This window comes from Lycorma delicatula, chromosome 1, assembly GCF_047948215.1.
Source record: "Lycorma delicatula isolate Av1 chromosome 1, ASM4794821v1, whole genome shotgun sequence".
Classification (NCBI taxonomy): Eukaryota; Metazoa; Arthropoda; class Insecta; order Hemiptera; family Fulgoridae; genus Lycorma; species Lycorma delicatula.
In genome coordinates, this window is record NC_134455.1 from 200,889,628 (window position 1) to 200,912,937 (window position 23,310).

Sequence of the window (23,310 nt, forward strand, 5' to 3'; positions counted from 1 at the left end):
CCACATCCTCTGTGACATACGACAGAGCATTTATGGTGTTGCATTATGGAAGGTTCCCCCACAGCATCATGCAGTTCTTCATTTGTGGTGTAGTGACATGCAGATACGTTTGCCTTGATAATTCCTCATAATCATTTGTCTGGTGTGGTAAGATCAGGACTTTGTGGTGACCATGATAACAGAGTTGGTGTTGCTGGAGTAATGCAGCCAATCCAACGTCCTGGACATTTTTTATTCAGAAACGTGTGGACTGATAGACCAAAATGTGCAAGTGCTCCATCCTGCTGCAACCATACTTGTTCCATGAGATCCTTCTCTTGAAGCTGTGGTATCACAGTTTCTAAATAATTTTGTGCATTCACTGGCTCATCAAAAAAATAAGGACCAATATCATGACATGTCCATATCATGACATGCAGTGGATTTCTTTCCAACTGATCGTGTAATAAGGATTTTCTTTCGCCCAAAATAACACATTTCTGGCACGCGAACTGCAATAGATTGCTCATTCATCAGTAAAAAGCACCTTTTGTTGGTGCACTGCAGCTGGGAATTTTTTTAATAAAACCTGGCATGATACAGCGCGACGTTCCATGTTTGCATCTCACAATTTGTTGATGAACATCAGATGAAACAGCCTAACTTTCAAGCTGTTTTTCTTATGGTCTTCCATTGTCGTCTGCAGTAAATGAAGGTCAGCTGACCATTTATAAGTTGATTTCACTGCAGATTGTTCAGTGGAAATTGCAACGGCAGTATATGTTTCTAACCACATTAACTTTCATTTACTCCACGGCCTATCTTTAATACTGTCTAATTCAGACACACCTTTTTCCTAAGCCAACTTTAATGCTTTTTGTGGTGGCAGCTTATTAAAGCATTGACCTAACATATCACTTATTAGCTTCATTGTTTGATTCATATGTTGTTATTCATGAACCCATACACTTGACACTAACCCTCTCTTCTCTTTTTCTGTTTAGCCTTCGGAACCACCTTCAGAGTTTAGGGATTCCTTCAGAGGATGAATGAGGATGATATGTATGAATGAAGTGTAGTCTTTTACAGTCTTAGTTAGACCATTCCTGAGATGTGTGGTTGATTGAAAACCCAACCACCAAAGAACAGTATCCGCGATCTAGTATTCAAATGCGTTTTAAAGTAACTACTTGTCACTAACTGCTCCTTGATGCTGTAACTACACATGTCAGCCATTTTAGCAGAACTGTATTTTACTCAGTGTGTGATATTGTAAAAAACTGTTGCCAACCAATCCCAATGAAAATACAGTATGTTCTAAATACACATCTTAACTCACATTCTTCGTTAACTTTAAGGGTACGGTGACTTCTGGCTACACTATAATTTGTTCTCTTTTTTAATACTATCATTTTAGAATGGCCATATCTTAAATTTTGCTTCAAAAAATAATAGTGCGTTATATTGCATAATGATGGTATTTTATAGTAACCTGATGAGATCATAAATAACCATCTCTGTTAGATTTTTCTAAAAATTCTTTCAACAAATTAAAATTTTATTGAATATCTGTTTACTATATTATATTCATTGAATTATATTCATTTTTATAGAGTATCTATTTTTATAAATTTGGTAAATTTGTACACACTATCTATTTGTCATTCTGTAATTCTTATATTAAATCTATTTAAATAATTAATAATATAGATTTAAGTTAAATTTTAAAGCAGTTAAAATATAATTAAATTTCATGTTTCTGCATTTTCATATTTGTTAATGAAACATCCAGAATATTCCTTTAATATTCTTATACTGTTTTGTTTTTTTACTAGAATAATGTTAAGATTGGAATGGCTAGTTTGTCATGACCAAGAGTTAAAAATTAACTTTTTATTACAATATTATTATTATGGATTTGATTATTTCAGTAATATTTTCCAAGTTTTTAACCTTACTTAGATAATAAATTAGATCATGATAAAGTTTTAGTTAGATTAGTATTATTATTTGTATACATTTTGTATTGTTTAATGTCCTCTATTCTTAATTTACAGTATGCATATCATGTAATTTAAAATCATCATTCTTGTACTGTGAAACTCAACTTTTACATTACTGTGAAATGAGCGTTTGCTTAAATTTACTTGTTTTGCTTGACATGTGAACCAAATCTTAATATATTTGTAATTCAGAAGTTTTCCAATAAAATTTATTATTTTAGGTTAGCTTCTCTCATCTAAACTTTTATTATTGTATGTTTTAAAGTAATCTTCTTTTGAGTTTGATTTATTGATTAATATCAATCATGGTACGATATGCTGAAAGCTTTTCTGTAAATATAGTGAATATTTCTCTACCTCTTTTGATATGTATCTATCCTTAATAATAAAAAACTATCCTTCTTGATATGATAGTGAAAAGACAAAAATCCTCATGGCATAAGGGTAGGTGGTTAGATAACATAATAATGACAACTGACCTATAGAATTTTGTAAAAATTTGATTATATTCTTCCTAATATAACCCCAATTCTATCTGTTCTATTACAAAAAGGGAGGTGTGTTCTTAAGCATAGTTCAGACCTTGACATATTTTTATTGAATTTCTGTAGAATTTACTCTAATTTAACAATTTTTTGTCTGAATAAGCTATAAATATAGTTAATTAGGACAGACTAATTAAGCTATATTAGGACTGAGTGAAATAAGGTGGGAAGGACAGGATGAAATGAAGATTGGAGAATTTACCGTACACTATTCTGGAAGAAATAAAGGAAAAAATGAAATGGCAATAATTGTGAGAAATGAAGTAGCAAAATGTTTGCAAAAAATATCTTATATAAATGATAGATAAATATCATTAAGGTTTGGGATGTTACCAAAAGATCTAGTTATAGTACAAGTATATATGCCAACATCAAGTTATAAAGAAGATATTGAAGATCTATATGAGAGAATTGAAAGTGTAATAAAAACAGAAAAGGATTACTATAAGGTATTAATGAGAGACTGGAATCCTGTGGTTGACGAAGATGAAGAAGGAAGTGTGGTAGGAAAATTTGGATTAAGAATAAGTAATGGAAGGAAGAACAGACAAGTATGAAATCTTGTCAACTGAAAAAATTATTTATAACCAACACTTGGTTTAAAAATCATTTTAGAAGGAGACATGTGTGGGTGTCCTCTGAAGGCAGAACATGAAAGCCAGTGAATTACTAGGTGCAGATATCAATAGAGATCATGGGCTACAAATGACAGAATTGAGAATAGCTGTAAAAAAAACAAAGATAGTTAAGAAATGAAACTTACAAAAGTTGAAGAAATAGGATGAGGAAACAACGGGAGAAAAGCTAGCTAAGGCAATTAAAGTAAGCAAAAAGGAAAAAGTGAACAGTGAGGAGACTTGGTTGAGAATGGAAAATGCTACAGTAAAATAGCAATGGAAACAGTAGGCTCTTATGAGCGAAATAGAGCCAAAAAGCCATCAGCAACAACAAAAATGCTAAAGAAAGTGAAAGACTTAAGGAGCTATAAAAGTAATATAGAAAAAAATAAAGAGCAATGTATCATAAATTAAACAGTGAATTGAGGAGTGAAATCTAAAAAGCTATAAAAAGATAGCTGAAGGATTAATGCAATGATATTGAGGATGTAAAAAGATAAGGACAGTATAATATGATGTATAGGATGATAAAGAGTATTGCCTGGGATAAACGGAAAAAGAATGGTAAATGACTGAGATAAATTGAGGATAAGTATGGTAAAATTCAACTTGTGGAGAAATAAGTAAGAGAAAGATGGAAGAATACGTGAAGGACTTGTTATATGATAAGAGAGAAATGTGAGGAATTAAACATAGAAAAGAAATGGGAAGTGGCTGAAGAGGATAAAGAACCATCCATGTTAAAATGTGAAGTACAGAAAGAAATTAAAGAAATGAAGAATAAAAAATCAACTAGAATAGAAGAACTTCCCATAGAATTTTATAGATGCTTAAAGGAGGAAGGATCAGAGAATTAGTTGAACTGTGTAATAGAATATACAGAACAGGAGAATCGCCTGAAGATTTTGTATAAACGACAATTCTGAAGAAAACTTGAATGAGAAAATGTACATATAGAACAATAAGTTTAGTATCACATGTTGCTAAAATGTTTGTTAAGATGGTTGGTAAGAATAGTGGAATAGATTGCAGAAGAGGAACAGAAAGGTACCAGAGGTGCCATCAGGCTACTAAGGGTGGTTGGAGAGAGATATTTAGAGAAAAGAAGAGGAATGAATCTGTATTCATAGATTTAGAGACATTTGATGGAGTCAAACAAGAGAAAATGATGGAGATTCGTAAAGAGAAAAAAATTGAATGATAGACAGATTTATTAAAGAATTATATATTAGACAAACAGCAGCAATGAAAGTAAATAAGAAGAATATGACTGACTGGGAGGGAGTAGATCAAGGTGTTAAGGAAGGATATTACTTCTGTCTGACATTGTTCAGCATTTACACTGAAGATATGATATGGAATATGTTAAAAAAAAGAAAAAGAATGGTTATACACATAAGTGTAGAATGGACAACCATTTTTCTTTCTACACTTATGTGTAGAAAGAGAAAAAAAGATGCAGGACGTTTCCTGATAATATGATAATTATGGCTACATGCTTCAAAGATGACTAACAATCCTGAAGGAAGGAATGAAAGAGTATGCAATGAAAATAAATATAGAAAAAAGTAAAGTAATGGAAGTAAACAAGAGGATTTAATCATAAAGACAAATGACAGAAGAGTAAAATAACATAAAAAAATTACAAATATTTGGGTATTACAGGGATAGAGGACTGGAAGAGTGCAATGGAAATAAAAGAAAGGTTAGCAATGACAAAGGTTAGCAATGGTTCAGTAAGAAGAGGGAATTACTGTGTGAAAAAATCTGGAATTAGAGTTAAGGAAGAGGTTAGCCAAATGCTATGTGTAGAATATCTTGTTCTATAGGAGTGAAGTGTTGTATGGGATAAGACTCCTGGATTGAGGCTTTTGAAATGTGGATATAGAAAGGGATGGAGAAAATAAGATGGACCATTTAAGTGAGGAATAAGAAAATAATGAACAAAATTAAAGAAAAAAGAACACTTCTGTGGGAAGTACACAAAAGAAAAGGAAACTGGTTAGGACATATGGTTAGAGGAAACTATAAAGGGGCAAACAAGGCTTGAGACAGGAAATGGATAGGGACTGAGGTGGTGTAAGGGAGACCTGTTGCCAGGGTGAACTACAATGATGATGGCAATAAATAACTTGAATTTCAACTTGTAAACATAGATGTATATCGTAAAATATGATAATAAAAAGTAATAAAGCAAATAATCTTTTTTTGTTTGAAAAAATTTACTAATGATTATGATATTTAATGATTAACAGTGGTTCATAGTTAAAGAAATTTATAAAGATATACAAAGTTGCACAATACACAATTTTCATCCAATGCACTGTAATTTAAACAGACATAAACAATTAACAATGTCAATTAGTGATTACTCCATTTAGTATCACGATATGAAAAAACAAATAAATAGATAATAAACATTTTTATTATATGGTATTATTCAGTCAGTTAAATAAATTTTTACATTTCTTTATGTAAACTTATGTCTGAAATTTGAATTTAAAAACTTCTCTTGATTTTTTAATATTATTCGGAAATCTGTGTTTGAAATAATAATAACACTGATGAACATAATTTTTGTTTCCTAACGCAATACATGATTTTAATCTGGTTTTTGATGCTGAAAAAAAAATGAACTCCAAATCTTTCTAACACCCACCATTTTTGAAAAATTTTTAAATTTTAATTAAAGGATTTTTTTTTAATTTTTCTATATAGTTAACATTTTAAGCTCCTTATTTTGTTAGCTCATTTTTATTGTTCAACTTTGTTAACATAATTTGTAAGCTATAAATAAACAATACTAGCCAAAGAATTAAATCATATTATAGTTACATATTATGACATCATAGCTAATACTGAAGAGTGAGCCTTCATGGACAAGATTAATCATATCTGTGGTCAAAACGTGTAGCTGAAAACACAGCTGTGTTGTTTATATTAAGCGCTGGATTTAATAATGAATTAATTTTGTTCAGTCTTATTGCTGTCTTAAGTTTGTTACAATGCAGTGTCATAATGCCTTGAATTTGTGTAAATGATGTGGATACCTTTTGTTATGTATGTGATGAGTTTACTAAAATCAAATAGAAAAAACATTACACCTTTAATTAAAAAAGTATATTATTTGTACTTTCAGTGTAAAATTGGTGGTAGGATAAGATGTGGGCTCCTCATATAGTATAAACTAATTATTCTGTATATGTAAGAGGATGGCTGAAAGGTACACGGAAGGCTTTGCCATTTGGTGTACCTATGGTTTGGTGTGAACCAAAGGATCATGTAACTGATTGTTACTTTTGTTTAACAAGTGTGTCTGGAATTTCTAAAAAAATCTAATCATACTGTAAAATATCCTTCACTGTAATCTGCAATCAGGCCTGTACCTCACAGTGAAATTATTCCAGTTCCTGAGCCACCTGTGAATGTATGTTTCGAAACCAGTAATGAAGAATCAGGCAATACTGAAGAAAACAACAATGATTTTGATTTTGAATTATCTTCCAATAAGCCACATCTTATATTACAAGGTGAATTAAATGACTTGGTTAGGGATTTAAATTTATCAAAAAATCAAGCTGTACTGTTAGGATCAAGACTGCAAGGTTGGAATTTACTTTAAAAAAATACAGGGATGTGCCTGAGGCTATTTATAAAAGTAAAGAATCAGCGAAACCATTCAAACCCTATATTTTCCCTTATTTTTTTTTTTTGAAGTGTAATTTATTTAAAACTAAGGTTGATCTGTAATGCATGCAAAAAAGCAGTTCATGAAATGGTTTTGTTTGTCTATCAATATAATTATTCTCTTTTTTCTTGACGTAAAAAAGGAGATACAGTATTTATTTACATTGTCACTTGACATGGATTTGATCTGCATTGCTTTCTTTAGCGATGGTGATATAAATTACTCTTTTAAGAAACATTACTCAATTTCTTATTTAGTCAATTCATAAAAAAATGTTAAATACCTGATAAAATAATACTAATTAAACAATACTTTTCCATACTAATGTAGATTAATAATAAATATTGAAAAAATATTAAATTATATCTGCTTTCAATGTACCATCTTTCCTGTTTTTATTTAATTTCAATTTTCTAACATACAAATAAATAGAAAAATACATACAGTAATTCTTTTCTGGGTTGTAAACAACCCAAACATTTACATACAAGCAGCATCACTCACAATTGTAATTACATACATTATAATAAGAATATATAAGGGAATGGTATTTTCATTACGAATTGAAGACCTTCTCAAAAATAGGAATTTTTATTTAATACACAGGTTGTTAATGAGGTCAGCCTAAGAAAATCTATATACTCCTTTGTGTGCTTAGGAACCTTTAACCAAATTGTTGGTATGAAGCATTATAAACTATCTGCAATATGCTTCTTGTTAATCATACTTGCTGACACAGTACTATATTGGTAAAAGATTTCAGTGTAGTTAAAGATCCTGTGTCTTTTCCACTGGAATAAAAAAGCTGCTATCATAGACATGGTTTTTTCAAGTTATTCAGTATCTATGAAATATATTACTGTTACAAATGTTAAAAAATAATTGCTGCAGACAACTCTCTACTCAGTGGAATTATGCACTTCTAGTTACTATCAGAGAAGCTAACATCTGTAGATTGCAGCTTATTTAGATTTTACATACTGTAGTTTACATTATAAGGGGTTCAGACTTTCTTGTCTCCTATACTATTCTACTCCTGTGAAAGTTATTCCTTTTTTCCTTGATCTAAAAAGAGAATCAGTATTTATTCATATTGTCGCTTGACATGGCTCTTGATCTGCATTGCTTTCTTTAGCTATGGTGAAGCTTAATATTTTGTCAATTATTTTTATTCCAGATGCCTTCTGCTTGGTTTCTGGATCATGGCCAAATTTTCTCTTTCTTCAACACTAACTATTCTTATATTTGATTCCTTTTCTTGGTATTTCTGTACATACTGAATGAATGTGGCTTGTTTTTCTTTCAAAGGGCAGGAATCATTTTTGACCAGCCTTCTTTTGTTGCTGCTCTGGATTGCATGAACCTAAATCTGAATGCAACTTTCTAAATCTTGTGATTTGACTGACAGTTGCCATTAAGTAACTCAAAATACCTAACTGAATCATGTTACAGTAGTTTTGTCATTAAATGCACCTTTATTAGAGACATGATTCTCAACATTGGTTTTGTTTTGTTCTAATCAAAATTTGGTGTGAACTCTTTGCATCTTCTTCTTTATAATATTCATTTTAGTGATTATGGATGACCAGTTATTTTAAAATCGGACATTACTGAAAAAAGTGTAGATGCACACAGACACATCCATAAGTTAAAAAGTTTGTTCATTTGTTGTTTGGTAAAATGTTTACAAACTTCTTTTTATGCACCTTCTGCAGTGTTCTTTTCATTAAAAATGGGAATGATGGTGGTGTTATGTATTTATGCAGTTTGAATGAAAATATTTTTTAATATAATATTAAAAAATTTGTATATTTTAATGAGCTCAATTCTAAAAATAAAAATATATTTAATAAAATATACGTGTTTTTTAGAAGATTAAAAAGTGACTAAATGTTATTATCTGAGATAAGAAATTTTATGTTATTTTGGTTTTTATTCTTTTATCTCTCATTTTTGTATTAAATATGTTTTTAAAATATCATCACATTCGAGTATCTTTAGAAATGAATAAACATTAAGAATGTAGTAACTGATAGTCATTATTTTAGATATTTAGTTTCATGTGCTATTCACCAGAATATCAACTTAGTCAGTAAGTTATTATTCAGCTACTTATCCCTGAATTGTTTACACTATTTTAGTTTTAATTTATATATATTTTTTCATGATTTTTGAATATGAATATCATGAGTTTTTCATTTATCTCTGCTAGAATCAGTCTAGCATTCTATGACAACTTGCAGTTGTATTTTGTGTCACTAATTTGTTATTAATAATTCATATTGTTATATTATTTTGTTTATTTTTGTAAAATGTATTTTAGCTGTCGCTCATTAACCTGGTAGCTATATGGGTTGGCGCGTCAACATTCCCAGCATTCAGATCAATGAGAACATTGCGTGCTCTTCGACCATTACGCGCTGTTTCACGTTGGGAGGGCATGCGTGTAAGTTATGTTTATGTGTACTGGTGCTTGATTGTATTATACCAGTATACATAACCCTTCAGTACAGTGTAACTGCTACTGGATCACATGTACACAATGTTGTGTTTTCTATCGTGTGTTTATTATATACCTTGTTTTAATACTGTACTTATCCACTGTGTTTTATTATGTGCTGTGCGTACATGTGCTCTGCTGTCTGCTGATACATTATAATTTATAAATATCTCTTTTAATGTTCTTCATGTTATTGTCTTTTCTAATTTATTGTTTTATTACCTAACTACCTTCTCTTTCCAGCTGTTATTATTATAATAATTTTGTAACTATTTATATTTTCAGGAAGGCTCTCAATATTGCAGAGATTGTCTGCTGATATTATTTTAAAGTGTATATTCATTATGTTCAGAGTGATCTTTTAATGATTGTTATAATTATTTGGTTTTAATCTTTAAGACCATTTATTTAAAAAAAGTTCATTAGAACAGATTTTTCCAATGAATTGTTGGAATAATTTGTTTATATTTCTTGTTTATTTACGAATGTTCAGTCAAAAATACCATTTATAAATTACAAACTAACTGTAATCAGTTTTTTGCTCACTGCTTTCTGTAGCTGAAACCAGAATAAATATTTGAGCATTAGTTCAGTGTAAATATAATTATTTTTTGTAAATGATTTTTCAAGCACAAGGGTAAATGTTTGTACGTCTATTTAATGTAAATTTACTTTTAATGATATACTTCTATATTAATAAAAAATCATGTTGAACATCATCTATTGCAACATAATTCACATTATTTTCTATTAAGTTTTTATTAAAACCTCAATAGTCCCTAAGCTTCTGTAATTTTTAGATTATTTCCAAACACTTGCTTTGATTTCTACAGTAAGAAAACTTGGTGATAAGATATTCAAAAAGCTACATAAATTTTCATTGAAAAAATGTTTCTTAGAAAATTTTAATTTTTGTGCTGAGTTAAAATTTTGCATATAATCTGAAAAGTTACTAAAATGACATTAATTATATTTATTTTATGAAAAATGTTGACATTATTAAGATTATTTGATTTCATTAAATACTACATCTGTGTAATCAAGAATATAGAATACGTATACTAAAGCTACGATTACATGTGCATAAATGCTGTGCTTAACGTAGCCCTATGATATAACATAAAACCTTACTGCTCTATGACTTGTCTGAATTTTTTTATACCTAAATATATTACAAAAGATGTTGATAATCAATCATTTGTTTGATGATAATCATATTTTAGGTTTAAAAATGCTATTATTTTATTCTCTTACTTTCTTCTCACATATTTCAGGAATATATATATTCATCTATAGTTTCTCTGTCAAAATTTAAATGTAGTAATAGTCATGCAATAAGTATCTAATCAGTTACTAAAAAAAAGTATTATACTTTTTTCACATTCAGGAAATTTTAACTTATATTTCTTCCATCCCTTTTCTTTAGTGTTCTTTTGTGCCCAACTATTTTAATTTAATTACTATATTACATACACATTTGATACAAATATTTCATAAAACATTAACTGGCATAGTGTGACTTCGTAGTATTATGTATTCTTTTTTTTCTTTTTATTGTATACTTGTGAAAGGTTTCACACTGACTGAAAAAAACCTTTCCTTGTTAAAAGGAAACAGTTTATAGATAAATAATTATCACTGGGGAGCAAAAAAGATTTTTTTTTTGTCTCTGGAAGAAAAATAAGTGATTCTGATAGTATTTTTTCTCTTGAATTCAAATATATTGGTTTTTCCCCATCTTGCAAGGTTTCCAAGAGACAGGCATTTATAATTTCAAACTTTTTAATACTTTCTGCAATCTTAACTACACAATATTCAAACATTTGACATACCTAGAAAGTAAGAAATGATCATTTTCTGCTATATTTTGCCTGTGGAGCATCCCTCTTGATCTTCCAATAGTAATCAGCCAGCATATTAGGATTCCATTTGCCTTGATAGCTGAAATCTACTAATAAAGTCTTCTCTATGCTCATCGCTCACTGCACCAAGATTTTCCAGGAAGAAATCTAGTTGCAAGTGCAGGAAGTGTACTTTTAAGACCATATTACAACCCAAATTTTTATAAGATCTTTTAAGATCATTTACAATATCACGGTAATTTTCTGCCTTTTGATTTCCCAAAAAAAACTCTGATTAACATTTTTGAACACTTGCTAAGCTGCTTTCTGTAGTGGATTCAATAGTTCCTCAAACTTTTCAAAATAGTCTTTAAATTCAGAATGATGATTAGGATAAGTATTCTTTTGAAGAAGATTCCATCCTTTTAGCCAGGAAGCAAGCATTTCAGACTGTTTTTTGGATAACTTTAAATCTCATATGAAATCGTTAAGATTTTCTTCAGTCAGTAAATGAGGCTCAGATGAACTGCTTTGTTCAAAAGTTATATCACTAGAATCTGTTTATTTTTCTTCCTTACTTCCATCAGACCTTCAGATCTCATCATCTAATGTCAAGTGTTCTGGAGGTTCTGGTATGGGCAATTCTTCGCAGTGTGGAACTGGTCTCATTGTAGATTGGAAGTTAGGATGTTTTGATTTTGACATAATCCCTTTAATGTTTGTTAAGCAGAAGTAACAGTCAGAAGAGTGATCTTTGGGTTCCCTCCAAATCATAGGGATAGCAAACTGCATGTGGCATGTGCCATTTTTCCATGTAGTGAAAAGCCTAGAATACGATAAACAACAGATATATGGAGCCCGACCCTTGTTTGGTCCCCAACTTTATCCCCAAAATAAAGTTCATAACACTTTTTTACTAATGCAGTAAAGTTTCACCTTTGGGACTTGAGCGTCCTTTTCCACATACATAACAAAAATTGTTAGGATGATTTAAACAAACTCTAGGCATTTTGTAACTAATGACTAATTAAAAGAAATAAAGTTGTAAATATGTAATACATAATAATTCAGACACACAAAGCACTCACAATGATGTGTTTACTGGTTCAGTAGTCACAACTGGCATCATTCTGATGAATGTGTGCTATACTAAATCACGTTTGTACACGTCTATACATGTCTGAACCTGCACAACAGTAGCAATGCTACCCTTTGAGTTAGCTCATTTGGTTCCATCATATTTATAATGCTCTGGGAGCTTTTACTTGACAATGGATAAATGGACAAAAAAATGTTTCAAAATATTAAAAAAAAATTAAAATAACAAAAAACTGTGGATGATGGAGAAATTTTGAACATATATTTGAAAACAAGATAAAAAAACTGCATTAAGTACACCTACTGGTACTTTTGAGACAAAAATCATGTTGACCAATGTTATATTAAAAAATTTCTTCATAATTGTTTAGTTTGTATTACTAACACTATTGTTATAACAATCATTTGAAGAACTATCTGAATCTTTGTTTGTTTGTTGTAATCACTTCCTCTTGTCTTTCTGTCCCTTTTATTGCTAAATTTGGAATAGCATAACAAATCCTTTTATCTTCCTCTATTAATATAATAACAAAATTATCATTATTTTGCTTCCTGTTAATACTATAGTGCATGATAATTCATTTGATGGAGGCTTTTGTAAAAGTGATAACTCTTGTATGTTAAGAAAATTGGAAATTCTGTTATGTTCTAGAGAGATAAATAATTTATCAAACTGCATCCTAGAAGCAGAATATTTTAATATTTATTTAAATAATTTTCATGTTTTTGTTATTCTATTTTTTTCTTCTTTTCATATATATACTTTTATTTTGCTCATATGAATGCACATACTTCATTAAATGAATGAGTTGAATATGAATACATTATACATAAAAAATGTTAAAAGTTTTAAGATTTTTTAAATAGAGTGAAAAGAGAGAACAAAATGCTATGTAGGTGATATTTTATTAAAAACTAAATAACACATAACTGATTTTGTATTACATGTTATGAATGTTATTTTGAATTTTTATTAACTGCTTTTAGTTTTTATTAACTACTAATAGTAATCTGTGACATGATTTTGTAATTTTTTATTGATTTATTCTTAGAGAATTACAAATTAATCTCAAAGCCTCCTTTAACTGAATTATCTTGGTTTATTTATTCTTAGTGTTGTTCTTATTAATACTGTATTGAGTGTTCTTCGCACATTTGTTCATGTACTCAGTGCTGATGAACAATTTGATTTGATTATCGCTTTCATTAAGATATATTTATTCAGAGAGAACTAATATTTGAAAGATTTTTATAAAGTTGTATAATGTAATTAATTTTCTACAAAACCTAACATACTTTATAATTTACTCACTCAAATTTGGGAATTAACATCGTTAAAAGTGTAGAGCGATAAATATGTTTGTTCATCAGCACTATGTTGTTTATTGCTGTGTGCCTCATTGTTGTGTCAGTGTGTGCGATACGCCTGTTCTGTCACCAGGTCTCGCTCATAAACTTCGTTGCGTCCCTGTGTGGGGCGGGCGGGATTCAAGCATTCAAAACAATGCGAACTTTGCGCGCCCTCAGACCTCTTAGGGCAATGTCTAGGATGCAGGGGATGAGGGTAGGTGCCCTTATCATCACCCCGTTATTTTATTATTCATCACTTCCCCACCCTATTTTAAATTTTAACCACCTTAGTAGAAAATCAAGGTTCTAAGGCATTTACATGTATTCTTTTTTCATTTTTATTACAGTTTAATAGCTAACTTTATACCTGCTAAGATTTTTAAATAAAAAACCGGTTTTACATTTTTTATGCCAGTATTAAAATAAATTATGATTTTTTTTGTTTGTGTGGTTTCAGTGGAATAGTATTCTTATAAATAAGAACAATTTTATTGTTTATCATCCAAAATTGTTAAGTTATGTAGAATGGTTACTACATTTCAATTCACTTACAAATTTATAATCAAGTTAATTTCCCAGTCAAAAGTTGAAGTTATCGTCAGTGCTCCAGGATTCAGTAGATAGTGGTAGGATTATATCAGGTTATCTTGTAAGATAACTCATACAATAAAATTATCTTGTTTCAGGTAGAATTACCTTATTTCTCAACCTTCACTATACAAGAATAGGTTAGAGTGAACAAGAAATTCAATAATGTTCTCCATCAATAATGTTCTCCATCAATTTGGAGGATAGTTTATTTCAGTTTTACTTTGATAATGTTAATAATGTGATTCAGAATCTTCTCTCACTAACTGATATATGTAAAATTATTATTCTTATTTCTTTAAACTACCTCTCTTCTATAATGTACCGCTATCATGAATCATTTTTGATGTTCATTTTAATTGATTAAATTTATCATACTCCTTATTTTAGTTAAAACATATGTCATTGTATAATTATGTCTATTTTATGGAACATTTTTTGTACAGAGTAATGTGAATAATTTATGTTAACATAATGGAGAATATGAGTGTACCTTAATTATGCTAACATATTTTAGAATATTTTAAATGTTTAATAGGTCAGATTTAATTATTTAAATTGTATATTTTAATTAATAATTTATTAATAACTCTGCTGTGTGTTCAAAAACAGTATTACCCTTGAAATATACAACACTAACTTCTGCAAATTTCAACATTATTACACACATTGGTATTTGTGTTTGTGCAATAATTGATAAATAAGATGATTGATTGATATGCGTTAGGAGAGGTATATGAGATTATCAAATGTCAAATCTTTTTAGAACGAGTAATTAATAATAACAGCCCCATTTACTGTATATAGTTTATACATAGTTTAATATTAATTAATTTTGGTTAAAACACAATTTAATGTTAAGAATAATGTTCAGTAAAGGTTTTGTGAAGAGTTAATGCAATAAAAGAGTGATGTACAGCAAATGAGAAACCCTTGCTGTAAAATGTGTCATGCATTCAAGTTTTGGCTAAGTGTAAAATAGAATAAAATATGAATTAAAGAATATTATCTTATTTTTAGATAAAGAGAATTTATGGTATTCTCTCTAAAGAAACATTACTGCTTTTTTCTTGTTGCATATACATTGTTGGCTATGTGAAAATCTAGCTTATATATTACCATGAGGATCTCAGAAAAAAATTATAAAACAGTTTTCTAAATTAAAGTGTTCTATTTTCTGTAAAAAAAGTGCTTAAGTAAAAGTTTCCATTAATTATTTCTTTTATAATTTTATTTCAGGTATACATTGTAAATGCCATATAACCTTGAGACTTTAAATTTCAAAATCATTATTTTTATAGTTTGACTAGTTCTAATTATTTTAATTATTATTCAGATTAATGTACTTTTTTTTAAATAATACATGCATTATTATGAGTTTATATTTGTTATTTTATTTTTTTCTTTAATTTTAAGTTTATTATGTTCTTTAATATTCTTGTTAGTTAATCCTGCTCACTATTCTTGCCCTGGGATGCAGCACGTACTTAGATCCAATATATTATTATTAATAATTTTAAGCTTCATTAATTTATTTCTTACATTTAGTTATGCATTTTTAATTTTATTTTATTTATTTAATTTTTAACTGCCTTTTTTACTGTAAAATTTTGCCTTCATTAGATGAGTAATGCAATGTAAATTTTAATAAGATTATTAAAAACTAATGAGATATCTATATAAATTTCTGACTTTTTTCATAATTTATGTCAGAAGTTGTTTTAAATATGTATTTAAATGTGTATTAAATATATTTCAGAGTTGTTTAATATTTTAAAAATTATATGACTAGCCATATCAGAAGTTAGTGTTTGTGTATTTATAGTACATTAAAACTAATCACTTTGTATGCTTCATCAGATTTCTTAGTTTTTAATAAAATGTTACATACAATCTTAACTATGAAAAAAGTTTACTTATTATTTTCACTTCTGATGAATTTCCCTTATGGAATAAATGAAATTAAGTGAAAACAAAATTTATTTCTTCTGCTAACTGTAGCTTCTATTCTTTTTATAATGTACTTCTTCTTCCTCTTTTTTTATAATTATGTTGTACCTACTTTGTTTGTGGTCAATCAGATTTATTGTAAACTGCTTGCACTTTGCATGCATTTTATTTGTGTTTTCTGCATTTCTTTGCTTAGTATTTTTAGTAAACTGTAACTGTTTTGCTTGTACAGTTAACCCTTTAAAAATCAGAGTGAGTCTTTTACAGATGGAAAATTATGTTATAAATTGTTGAATTTTGTGAATATAGCTTATGTTTTTCTTTTTTTGTTTGTTTTTTTTTTTGTAATAATCAGTAGAAATTTTTAAAATAAACTTTTTTGTAAATGGTAAATGTTATTTTTTTAATTGAACTTTAGGGACTTAATTCCGTAATGCCAAACCATTTTGGTATTATAATTTTTGCATGTTATTGCCAGTTCTATGAAAATAAGCTTGGTCATATTGTTTATTCAGCTAGCTGGCAAGCTTCATTTTCTTATTTGTTAAACTTCACAACCAAAATGGTTGTTGGACTGACATGAGTCACAAATCACTATTGAAAATGGCACAGCCATTCCAAACATTAACCTTCATTCCATGACAGGCTCGTTAGGGTAACAATCGTATTATTGTCAAAATAATAAATTTCTATTTCTTGTCATTTATTATTTTTTTATCCAACTAATTTTTTTCTGTCTTAACTAGTTTTATTCAAATAAACTTACTACTACACTACACTTACAAAAAGAGAATTTATAGTCATGTTTATTAGAAATTTAATAAACATTTTTTTAATTTAGGTATTCCATATGTCATGCAAACCAGGACTTATTAAAAAACTTATTAAAAAATTATGATGGTGTAGTAATGTGTAAATCATAAAAAAATTATTTTCTATTACTACTACTAATAATAATAATTAAAAATAATTCATTTTAAGATTTTAAAAGAAATTTAATTTATATAAGAATGCACATACACACACACACAAAGTAAATAATCTTTATGTATACTTTATAGGCTTTATTCCTTTAATTATTATAATAAAAAGAATTTATACCAATTTGGATCAGTTCTTAAAAATATATTTGTTTTTTAATTGTGGCCAATCAAAGATTTTATGAAGCAACATATCATTGATTTTAGATTTTTATCTTTGTTGAAAGAATTAAAAAAGAGGTGTCCCAATATTTTAATTGAAGTGGAAAAAAGGATTATACAAACTAATGAACAAATAAGATCTAATGAATTTTTGTCAGGTTGACTATATTTATCAACAGATTCTGTATAACTGTTTATCAGAGAATACAGAATTTTTTAATTAATAAAACTACAATGTTAAGTGCCTCACAATAATTTTTTAAGACTGATACTAAAACAAGGAAAGACTAAAAATTGTAGGATATCAGTAAATAAATACCAGTTACAGCACCATATTACAAAATTATATATGTAGTTTATGTATTACATAATCTGTTATCTGTTTTTTCCTTATCATTGTGTAAAATGTTGGTTTGTTAGAATCATTAAGAAACAAAGAAAAACTCTCACCTTTGATCTTGTTTAGTAAATTTTTAGGTTAACAAAAAAAAATCTTATTTCAATTAAGTTTTATTACCTCACTTTTCTAGTTAATGTTGCTGAATGCACACTTTCAACTTAGTTACATCTTCATACTGAATACAAATATTAATTTAGTTTGAGAATGTTATTATGATGAATTTGCACCAGTTGACAAAAGTATTAAAAACAGCACAGAAGTACATTAAATAAGTAATTCATGATAGCTTGAAACCTCATTGCTTTTTAACTCTTACATAGGAGAAATAGTAAAGTGATTTAAAATAAACTGAGAGGAGAATAACAATCCAAGGAGACAAAACAACCTTGATGCACCCAGACAAGTCACAGTAAACTACAGTTCCTTACAACCTGATGATTGTACAACATATGGAATATCTCTGAAGAGTAGTATTTGGAGATGAAATAATGAAATAAAAAAATACCCGTGACCAAAGTTAAATGAATCAGTTTTCATAAATTAGTAGAGATAAAAAAATTTATTGCAGAGTTTTCCTTCAGATGGATTACTGCATACCATTAACATTTTATTACTAATGACATTGATTTTTAGCAGCAGTGATGCTATCAGAAATTTTCAATAATACTTACTTGATAATGTAATGTAAAACATTATCATAAAAAATGAAGAAATTTTGTACAATCATTGTTTAAAACCAATTTAAAAGTGAATCAAGTTTGAAAATAAATGAAAATAAAAATTTCCAAAAATAAGGTGGTGATAAGTTAAATACTAATACAAAACAAAATATACCATAAGTCAAATAATTATTTTTAAGTCAAAAAATAAAAAGTTCAATAAAGTTATACTTAAAGCAGACTTCCATAAGTAAGATCTTTTATGTATGTAAGAACTGTCAAATATGGATTTTGTAATTAAAAAAGAAATTCCGTATGATAAATGTTTTATGGAATATATTGCTTTATGGCAGTAAAGCATGAAAAATAGGAAATCCAGAAAAACAGGTGCATTACAATATTTCAAACGACCTTTGCCAAATTAATATGAACTAAAAATAAACTTTTTACTTATTTACTATTTTGTGATTCAGATTATTTGATTTATACTTATCTTGAGCACTTCCTAGTTCCTTCTTCATTGCTTTACTGTTGGTAATTCATTAATATATCATGAAATTATTTATGTCTATATTTTCATCAGCTATAATATTTCAATTTACAAAGTATATTATTTTCTCTTCACAGAAAGACTAGCAGCCTTTGGTGAAAATTATGCTAAAAACTTGCTTAATGATGACCAAACCAAATTTTCTTTTAACAGATTTTTTTAACATTAAAGCACTTTCCATCCTTCCTCAGTGACATTCACAAAAGGAATGTTGTGAGAGCAAATGACAGTGACAATTTATGTAAAAAAAATTTATTCAATAAAAAATTTGATTTGTTTTAAGAAGGTATTACATCTAAATTGTTCCACAGCTAGATTTGAGTTGAAGATTACAACACTTCATTGAAACCGATAAACATACTAATGTAATTAGTCATAAATTTAAGTTACCTTTAGAGAAAATAGTATTTGAATAAAATTATATCTTCAGGCAATAAAATTGTCATGTAATAATAAGAAAATTTAGTTATGCAAAATGAAATTGAGTTAAACATTACTGAGTGCAGACGCTTGTAAAAATTGTGAAATGTGGATAATTATGAAAAATGTATTTTTTTTTATATTACAAGTTTTTCAACACTCTGATGGATTATATTGGGTTAACTTTTACATTCATGTAGTACACTTCAACTGATATTGCATGTTCATTTTCTATTTGATATTATAATTAGTTAATGTTAGTTAAGAGGATTTAATGTTACTTTTTTTTTTTAATTAACATTGTATTTAAGGTATGTAATTATGTTAACTTTATTTATTATTTTTGATATTTTTATTTGTCATTGTTTGTACACATAAAAATGGTGACGTAGGAATTTCTATTACATATAACACAGAGTCATTGAGCTTCATGAAACTCCATGGTAACAATAAAACCTGGATTTGATGCCCCAAAAAAAATATGAGGATAATCATTGTTACTGATTATAGCCATTAACTTTCATTTAGGCTTTTGTTAAACTGTGGGCCGAAACAAGTTATGATTGTGATGATGATGATGATGATAACGATTTCAGTGTAGTTAAACTGTAATTATTATAAATTTCATATTACAGAAATCAATGTCTTTTATGTGAAGAGAATAATTTCATGCTGATTTTATTGCATATCTTCATTAAGCACACTATTATGTTATCAAAAAAAGTAGTTCTAACAAAGATTATGCTATAATGGCTGCTCACTATATTATCAGACTATACTATAATGCTACAATGGTTAGCATACTGGCCTTTGGTGTTAAATGTGTATTTAAAGTGTGGTGATTTTTTTAATTTTATTCTGTCATCAACATCATAATTCTCATCCCAATAAAATTAATACAGCCACTATTGGCCATCTGTTTCTGTTATAGAATAAATAAGTAAAAAAAAAATATTCACCTATTGAAGGTATGCAAAAAAGTAGTTGCAATAATCCAAATAATTATTTGATACTGTTGTATATATATTTAGATTAAAGAAAGGTTAGATCAGAACAACTTATTATTCAGCTCATTATAAATTTGTATTACTCAATTCTAATAATGAGATATAAACTATTACATCTATTCTCTATTTCATAATTCATCTGAAGTAGGCCTATATGTTTTGTTTCCAGGAAACTAAAAGTCTAATTTAAAAAATATATATATTTGAAATCATCTTTCAATTGAATAAAATAAATTGTGATTTGTCTAATAATAAAATAACTTCATAATTATTTTAAAAATGATTGCTCATCAAGAGGAAGTGGTTGTTGATGGATGAAATGCATTTTACCACTAATTGTTCCCATTAACTCATTTATGATAAGAAAAATTATCGCTTAATGAGATCATACATTGAAAATTCCAAAGCAAAGTTATTTTTATTATAGAAATAGTTTGAATAAAATTGTTTAAATATTCTCTTCATTGTCACATTAACTTTATGCTTTAATTCTTTTTTTTCCATTTATAACTATTCTATAACTGTTATTAATTTTAACATACTAAGTGAAAACATACTAATAGTACTTATGTGTTTCTTCTATAAAATGCCTGCTATTTGATTTTCACTACCACTTAACTAATAAAAAATGTAGCAGTAGTACTAAAAGTGATGTATTACTAATGATGTATTAGGAAATCAGATTTGGACAAAGTACCTTTTGTTATAAATATTCAAGATTCTTTAAGAAAATTTTTACACCACATTTAATCTAGTTAATACAAACTAACAAACTGATTCACTGTTTTAGATGCCAATATATATGGCTGCCCATATGTTTTCAAAAAGAAATGCATTTTCATTTCTTTGTCTGCAGTGAATTCAGAAAAATATGAATACAGTATAATTTGCAGCTACTGTAATACTCTTTTCAATTTCTGACCTTTGTTAAAGACTACAGTCAATTCTAGAAATTGGTGTTTGCACCTGAATAGGAATCTACAAATGTTTTGGAATGATTCATAAGAAGTTGTCTGAAGTGCATGATAGGCTAGTTAGGAATACCTTTGTATGAAGCCCACAAGTCTGACACTGTTCTGGCCGAATTGATTCCCTTATAACATGTAGAAAACACTTGTTTCAAGTATTTTGCTTTTAAACATTTTGCCAAGATAAAATTCATTTATCTTTCATTAAGCTTTAATAAGATTAAACACTAAAATTATATATTTATTTAACTACCAGTACTAGTCAAATAGAATTCAAAATACGGTTATCAAAAACTGGTTATTGAGAAATTGATAAAATTAGCTGTTTGTTAGAATTGTAATTTAAAGCATTTGAAAGAATATTAAATGTGAAATTACTACTATTTTAAAAAGGATAGCTTCAAAAAGTCAGAAAAGAATATTTGAAATTTAGTGAAATACTGGAAGAAAATATAATAGTTACAGAAGATGTAATGGAGGTAAATGAATACAAAAACTGAAATGAATTTGTTATCATAGCAATTTCTGTGTTACTTTTGATGACAACAAGATTGTTCCTACTAAGTCAATCATGGAAGGCATTGTTGGTGAGGTACTGATCAAAGAAAACACTGACTGTGAAAACCTGAAAGGGAAAAAGGCAATGATAAAAAGACAGTAAACTGGCCTCCAAAATCCAAAACACTGAAAATGTTTAGGTATCTACAGATATGGTGGAACCTGTTGTTTCTACCATTCAGAATGTCACTTCTGTGAAAAAAATTAGTTGAGTAATTGAATTTTCAACAATAAATATCTTTGCTATTAAAATTAAATAATAATTTTACTTCTTTTTTACCTTTATGGTCTCATTTGATTTTATTGTTAGAAAATTATAATTCATTCTAAATTATAGAGTATATCTTAGGACATGGCATTGATTATTGTTTGTTAACACCATTTTAGATTTTATTTGGTATGCATAATTAAGATTTTTAAAATTGGAAATTTTTTTGTAATAGAATCATTCTAACATTTTCAAGAAAATTCTGAATTACTCCTGCATAAAACCACACTTCAAACCACACTTTAAATGTGTTATTTAACACTTGATGTTAAATAAGACATTTTTAACTGGTGTGGAATGTCTAGAAAAAGGTCTGCATGAAATATAGCATCATTCCAAAAATCAGACACAATATTATTATTGTTTTCCATTAGTTTTTCTTAATATGAATGGTATTATACGTAACAAATGTCTTTTTGATATACATCATTTAATGAAATTTATCTTAGGAAAGAATGTTTTGTTAATATAATTATGTTAAAAATGTTTAAATATTTCATTATCATCACAGATTGCAAAACACTTTTTGAAAATTACTATGCAATTAACTAATGTGCTTTAAATAATTTGAATGTTTGTAATGTTTTCTTGGGTTTCAAATTATCAAGGTATCATTATGCTACTGTTCTTTATAAATTGTCCAACACTGAAAACATCAGTTGCACTGATGAAACTAATATTAGCGATCAGTTAAGATGAGTCTACTGAAAATAGTATTGAAGAGTCATCATGATTAAAGGATAAATTTGAAACTGGAAATATTTTATGAGAATTGTAAAAATACAGATATATGATCCCTAAGATATTTTAAGATATTTTTGCACCTGCGATAATAATTAAATCATACTGTAATACTGCGGGGTAATAGTTTAATAAATAACTAATACAGTTTGTCATATCTGTTCATATACAGTTTGTTGATCAAAATCGTAATATTTCTTACACTAGTACAATTAAAAGTGCACAGACTTCAGTTTACATCTTGACACAAAGATATTTATCAAAATGTTTATAAATGATATTATTCAAACTAATAAATGAATCATCGACTACAGGATGGTACTTAAAAATTTTATTTATTACAGTAATAACAAACCACTCTTTCAACATATCTTTAAATAATAATAATGTTGTAAAAAATAAATAAATTTTTATATTTTATATATTCCAACGGCTGCA

The 23,310-nt window shown here is 28.0% G+C and overlaps 1 protein-coding gene across 1 annotated transcript in view; it reads left to right on the forward strand.

The window, feature by feature from the left end:
• para (sodium voltage-gated channel paralytic) overlaps window positions 1–23,310 on the forward strand; it is a 544,951-nt gene that overhangs the window by 458,063 nt on the left and 63,578 nt on the right. Inside the window, exon 28 of the mRNA XM_075370553.1 lies at window positions 9,156–9,278. Within this exon, the coding sequence (XP_075226668.1) occupies window positions 9,156–9,278 (123 nt within the window). The remainder of the gene's footprint in view (window positions 1–9,155; window positions 9,279–23,310) is intronic.